Source organism: Austrofundulus limnaeus, unplaced genomic scaffold (genome assembly GCF_001266775.1).
Source record: "Austrofundulus limnaeus strain Quisiro unplaced genomic scaffold, Austrofundulus_limnaeus-1.0 Scaffold361, whole genome shotgun sequence".
In the NCBI taxonomy this organism is placed as follows: Eukaryota; Metazoa; Chordata; class Actinopteri; order Cyprinodontiformes; family Rivulidae; genus Austrofundulus; species Austrofundulus limnaeus.
In genome coordinates, this window is record NW_013952763.1 from 455200 (window position 1) to 461458 (window position 6259).

General features: G+C 47.5%; 1 protein-coding gene across 1 annotated transcript; it reads right to left on the reverse strand.

Moving 5' to 3' along the window:
• Nucleotides 1–194: 194 nt before the first annotated feature.
• scg2b (secretogranin II b) lies at nucleotides 195–3240 on the reverse strand. Its single transcript, XM_014023281.1, has 2 exons — nucleotides 3142–3240; nucleotides 195–2725 (listed from the first exon to the last, which is right to left on the reverse strand). The coding sequence occupies exon 2, from the start codon at nucleotides 2706–2708 to the stop codon at nucleotides 912–914; it is 1797 nt and encodes a 598-aa protein (XP_013878735.1). The 5' UTR covers nucleotides 2709–2725; nucleotides 3142–3240; the 3' UTR covers nucleotides 195–911.
• Nucleotides 3241–6259: the final 3019 nt, after the last annotated feature.

Sequence of the window (6259 nt, forward strand, 5' to 3'; positions counted from 1 at the left end):
CCCCCACCACCACCACCATGGACTTATTTGTCCAGGGTGCACAGTAACTGCTGGACATGAGCAACAGCGAGCTCTATGACCCAGAAAAAGAAGTAAACAAAATAGATGGATGGGTTATAAATGCACCATTCCAAGCTGATGATTGTTTTTTTCTTTTTGTAAGTTTTAATAAGGCAACACAACCCAGCAAGAAGAAAAAATAATACAGCTGATGCTTTATTCACCTGTGACACATTGTTGAACATGTACAAAATGGTTTAAAAACGAGCAATAAGCACAACCACGGTTAGGCCAACGATACAGAGCTTCGCTGTATGAAAGGGTTAGAAGGCAGGCGACGGTCTGATATTTAGACTTAATTTACTCGGAACGATAAATCCACAAACCCTGAATAATATCACGAGTCACGATGACACTCGTCCTATGCAGCAGGCAATCCCCAGTATTTTACCTCCGGAGTGCTCAAGTATAAATAAAAAATAATAATAATCCCAATCGGGATTTACATTTGATCATTTACATGTGTATTGACATAAATAGCTTGACATAGGTGGAAAAAACAACATCATTCTGTTGGTTATAGATTCAAATTGTTTACAAACACTGTTCAGTGTAAACATTTAACATCACACCATAAATTTGTCAGGTTGGACTGATCACTCTTTGCACCCTTAATCTCTTCTGGTCTCATTAAAATATAGGTTCTTGCAGCAAGTAGGGACAGTCAGTTAAGTTTCTCTATTTTATGTCTAAGATTGCTATAGATTGTTTATTATTTGTTAGGGTGTTATCAGCTATTCTTTATGATAGAAACTTGTAAACTAGATCACGTCCACCAAACGTTATGTGTTTGAGACAGAATATAAATACTATATTCATATTAATGCAGAGAGGAAAGGGGAGGGATCGGRTTACATCCCTGCTGCCTTTTTCTCACGGCGCTCCTCTTCTCCTCCTTCAGCCACGGTTTGCGGAGCGGATGTCTTGGCTGGCATCTCCTCCTGCACCTCGGTGGGCGCCACGTTCTCCTCCGTGGCCCCCTCCAGGTCCCGCTTGATCCCCGGCCTCGGCTCAGTGTCYGCCTGGCCCATGTAGTCCTTCACGGCGCGCTCGTACAGCTCGTAGGGGAACTGGCCCTTCAGCTGCGCGCGCGTGTCCCGCTTGCTGACGGTGTTCGGGTACTCCGTGAGGATCTTGGCCGCCAGGTAGGTCGTCACCTCGTCTTCTATGTCCCCGTCGTCGTCGTCCGGAGCGTCGGCTTGGCGCTTCAGGGGCATTTTGTTCAGCTCGGATAAAAACAGGTTCTCCCTGCGGCCTGAGGGTGGAGGGATTTTCACCGGACCCGCGGGGCTGGACGCCGCCGGGACCCTGTCTGCGGGTGAGGTGGTCTTCATGGGTCTCTGCACCACGGGATACTCGTTGCTGATGGTCTCCACTCCGATGATGTCCAAAAAGTCCTCCCTGTCCATGTCATCGGTGGGGGGTTTGGCCTTCAGCGGCAGTCTGCGGCTGAAGTACCTGATCTTGGGGGTCTGTCCGGCMGCCGTGTAGCGGGTCAGGGCCTGGGGGTCGCGGTGGAGCTTGCGGAGCTCCTCCGTCAGCAGCATGTCGATGAGGTCCTGAGGCGGCACGTGGAGCTTCAGGGACAGCTCCAGCAGCTCCTTCACCGTCCGGGGATCCACGATGGAGGGCCGGATCAGCCTCTTCTTCTGCTCCCCGGTCTGATCCCTCTTCTGGGTCTGGTCGCTCATCTCCAGCACCTTCAGCAGGTAGTAGTCCACCAGTTTGGTGTCGTCATCCGCGTCCTCCTGGTTCTGATCGGCGCGGCGCCGCGTCTCCTCGCGCTCCGACTCCTCCTCCTGGTCGCCGAGGGCCCGGTCCATCTCCTCGTGGCTCCGGTTCTCCACCTCCTCCGTCTCCTCCCTTTCCTCCACGGGGACCCACTCGTCGCCCCCGGCCACGTCCTCATAGGCCTGGTTCCTCTGACCGAACCTGTTCCCGCCGTCCTCCTCATCGTCATCCCCGAACACGCCCCTCTTCTGCCCGGGCATGGCGGGCATCCTCCCGAGCTCGTCGAAGATGGATCTTAAGTTGGCCAGGCTCTGGGGGGTGTACTGCTCGTCCAAGTCCTCCGTAGCCCGCTTGGAGGCGTCAGTGTTCTCCTCGTCTTCAAACATCAGCGGGTACTTCTTGTGAGGTCTGGGGAAGTTACCGTAATCCGCCGGAGTGCCTCCGGGCATCTCTTTGGCGCGGTGCCTGTGCGTCCGCCGGTCGCTCCGGGGCTCCGACGCGGCGGCGGCGGCGGGGAACCCCGCCTCTCTGCCGCCCTGGTCCTGGAGGGTCTTGAGCATCGCCTTCAGCAACTGCTCGGCGGTAACGTCCGGCCTCTGGATGCCGGGGGCCGCCTGGCGGTCCCCGGGAACCTCGTCCTGGCGCGAGGCGAGCTGAAGCAGGACCTTGAACTTCTCCACCTCGTCGTAGTCCACCGGTTCGGGCCGAGCCCCGTTCCGCTGCTTCAGGTTCTCGATGTACTCCAGGGCTTTGATCATGTCGGAGCTGGGCGGGAAGGCGGCCGGCTGGCCCTCGCTGCCCCCGCCTTGGAGCCAGTGGCGGGGGAGGGACGCAGCCCGCACCGCGCATCCGTGGAGGAGGAAGGCGAGCAGGAGCGCGGCTCCTCCCGCGGGCAACTTGTGGTGGAAATGCAGCATTATAGGCAATAAATTACCTGTCAAACAAGATCACGAGACGTCAGATTATTTTCTGTATGGACTTGAATCAATCAGGTTTATCAGGAGACTCGGTTTGATTTGGATCAGAGAGTTCCGCTCCGCAGTTTGAATAATGTGATGCTGTGTGTTCACATCACTGGATGAGTCACTCCCTACGTTGTTATGGGCAACCTCAGCATCACACTCATCCTCTTAGTGTCTTCTAAACCTCAACAAAAGCACTATTTTCTTTATTTTACCCCAACAATAACAAACTGTGCGCAATTAAACGTTTTATCGCGTGAACAGTCTAAATCTCATTTTAAAAGGAGCCGAAATCGTCACAAAAACCAAACTATAGGTTTCTAACCAATCTAATTCGTTCAGGACATCTATTTATTTAGGCTAAGAATGATAAATGTTTTGTTTTTACCTTTGGTAATAAAGCTCAGACAGCAGTGAGGATGTATGGCATCTCCTCAGAAGCGGCGCTGAATCGTCTGTTTTCAGCACTTGGACAGCTCCTCCTGTTATATGAGGCACCACCTGACCACCGCGTCATCACACAACACACGTAAGAGAGCCTAGCCCCCCTAAAAAAACTCCATAGGGGAAGAAAAAAAGATTCAAGCTCATTAAATGCATGCTGAAGAGTCTGCTGGAATAAAAATAGCCCAGTCTGTTGCACAGCACCTCTCTGTTGTTGGAAAGATGGAGGCCTGACTGCGGAAGGTCTTCATGAGCAGCAGCAGCTGCGAGGAGCGTAAATCTGCAGAAAACTACAACTTTTATTCTATCTGTTGAGAAATCTCGCGCAATCTCGTGCAATAGCGCAAAAATATGTGACTGCTGCAACTATCACATCAAATTCCAGCTCAATATTTGCAAAATTAACCGAGTTAAATGAATGTTTGTCGGCTAATATAACTGTGGCGGACACATTCAGATATATTAACCTCAAAGGTTATTCAGTTTTTCATGTATAATCAGTATTCACATTCTAAAAGTTTAATTTAAATCTGTCCAATATAGTTTAAGAGACATTTTGCTAACAGACAGAGACAATGACGCTACAATCGAGCGCTCATAATACGCTATATGTTGGGAATCAGTCTCAGCTACTACCACACCTAATTTTAGGTCAATATATGTAAAACCAGTCGATTCATAAACAGTTTTTTTGCTATTTTAAAAGTCACATAGCCGTGGCGGTCGTTTTGAATTGTTTTGATGTTTATCAGCTGTAGATGCACACCCAGTGATTACTTCCAAGTTAAAATGTCGCGTAATTCTTGTGATGTTTTGCCAACACACAAACACATGAACTGATTAAACAGCGTTATATGTTCTCGCCTTCAGAGGCGGACCGTAAAAATGGGGGTTGAAATTCGTGGGATCACGCGAGTTCTGTCATTCTGCTTTGTTTTGTTGTTTTTCATCATCAGAACACAGAGTTTTCCCATCACCGCCTTCCTGGCATGTGAAGAGTTAAAGCCCGTAGCGATGACTCACAGGCTCGAAGCAGCGCGGAGCTGCTGTCGCAGTTCAGCCCCCTCCTCTCCTCTCCTCTCCTCCCTCACATCCTCTGCGCGTGTACGTGTGCGCGAGCGCGCTGACAGAGACGGTAATAAACACTCTCCTGTCGGCTGGGGGCCAAAGCTCGGGGCCACAGCACGCCAGCTGCCGGTTAAATGTCAGAGACTGGCGGTGACAAAGTTGATGGCGAGACTAAGAGGTTGGATTTAACACTCGTTTTGTTTTGTGTCTTCTGGTTAACGTCTTGGAATCCAAACAGGTTATGTTAGCTGCAGAACAAACAAATTCTGAATTAAATGGAAGCAGCATTTTAAAAAGTAGGGACATGCCATGTTTCTCACTGTGAAGCAGTGTTTTGATTTTTAAAAATCCTGTTTGCAATCCTTTGTTCTACTGCTCTAATTATTGTAGTGTTTCTCTAAGTCCACTGGAACAGACTGAAAACTGATGCTCCAGTTAGATTTCAAATTTTATTTTATTCCATGTTTGACTTGTGTGCAAATAACTGCAATAAAGAGCTTTTAAAATCTTTTTTTATTAGTGTTTAGAAGGAGCAAGAACGTATCATTTTTGAGGTGATTTCAGCTTCAACACCTGCCTGCCCTCTTAGTTTGGAGAACTCCTTCACATTAAGAGCATAAATCAAACTCACTGATTCGACATTTGTAGTCTTGTTTAGATTAGTTGCACTTGTGAGAGGCAAAATGGGATCGCAGATCAAGTGAGCAGTGAAACAGAGGAGGAGAAGCGTGGGATCTTTTAGCCTTGTTTTCCCAAATCCATCACATCACTCCCTCTGACTGCACGACTCTTCATTCAGAAACAGCAACAGCTGCAGCTGATCACTAACATACTTTTTCCTCAAGATAATAATAATAATAATAATAATATGACCAACCTTTCAGTAAAAACAAACAAGTACGTGAAAATATTCGCAAATGTACTCATTTTATTGCTCATAGCAGTGACTAATAAAAATGTCAAGCTGTCACTGGTAGACGGTTCATGCAGCTCGCCAGCAAATAGAGGTTTATTCTCTGTGTTTGAGCCGTTTAATTGCTGGTTTGTGTCCATTCACGACCGATAGCATAATCACAGTAACACATAATTAGCGAGAAGGGCTCAAATGTTTTCGTGCGATGGATAAAATGCCACATGTTTTCTGCCTTGTATATGTTTTTTAATGAGATTTCTTCAGTCGCGCCTCTGCTGTTGCCTTGGCTTCAGCTCAGTCATGTGAGGTGGCAGGCTGTTACACATCTGTCGAGCCTCTTTAGGGCTCATAAACATGTCGGTGCGTTTAGCTGTTGTTGCTTTGGTTATTTCAGCCTCCCCAGGTGCTGTGGTGACTCGTTACAGATCAGATTTCTTGAAGCTCAGACCTCATCGGGCTGCTGCTGCTGCTGCTGAAAGACTGGCTGAGCGAATCTTTGATTCCTCTCTGGGGCCTTTGATGGGCTGTCTGTGGGCATCGTTGCGTTCACAGACCCACTTCACTCGTTAAAATAAAGATTTCCACTGATTGCCGCACACCAAATCCCCCTTTCTTCTCTCGTTTGTCTTCATTTCTTTCTCCTTCTTTGTCAATGAATGTTACAGCAGGGAGGAGGGGAGATAATTAAATTAAAGTTCACACTCSCTGTCCCGTAGGTTTGGCTTTCTATCATCACCTCACTCTGATTCTCTCTCTTTATCTGTGAGTGGAAACTCCATTTTATAGCATTGCAAAAAACAGAAAAAAATAATTACATGCAATTGACAGATAATTGGGATTTTTTTTAAACTAATACCTTCATTTCATAACAGCGTAAGAAGTGCTTCACAGCTTAATTAAATGTAACGTGGTTCAATAAGATGCATTTATTGCAACTAATTAGATTCATGTCTTCCTTCAGCTTTGCCAATATTCCTTTTTTAACTCTTGGTGAAATGTTTGCAAAGATGACAAGATGCTTTGACCTGTTGGAATGAGGATCTGCTTCACTTGGACCAAAAAAAGTCTTTAAAATGCTCCC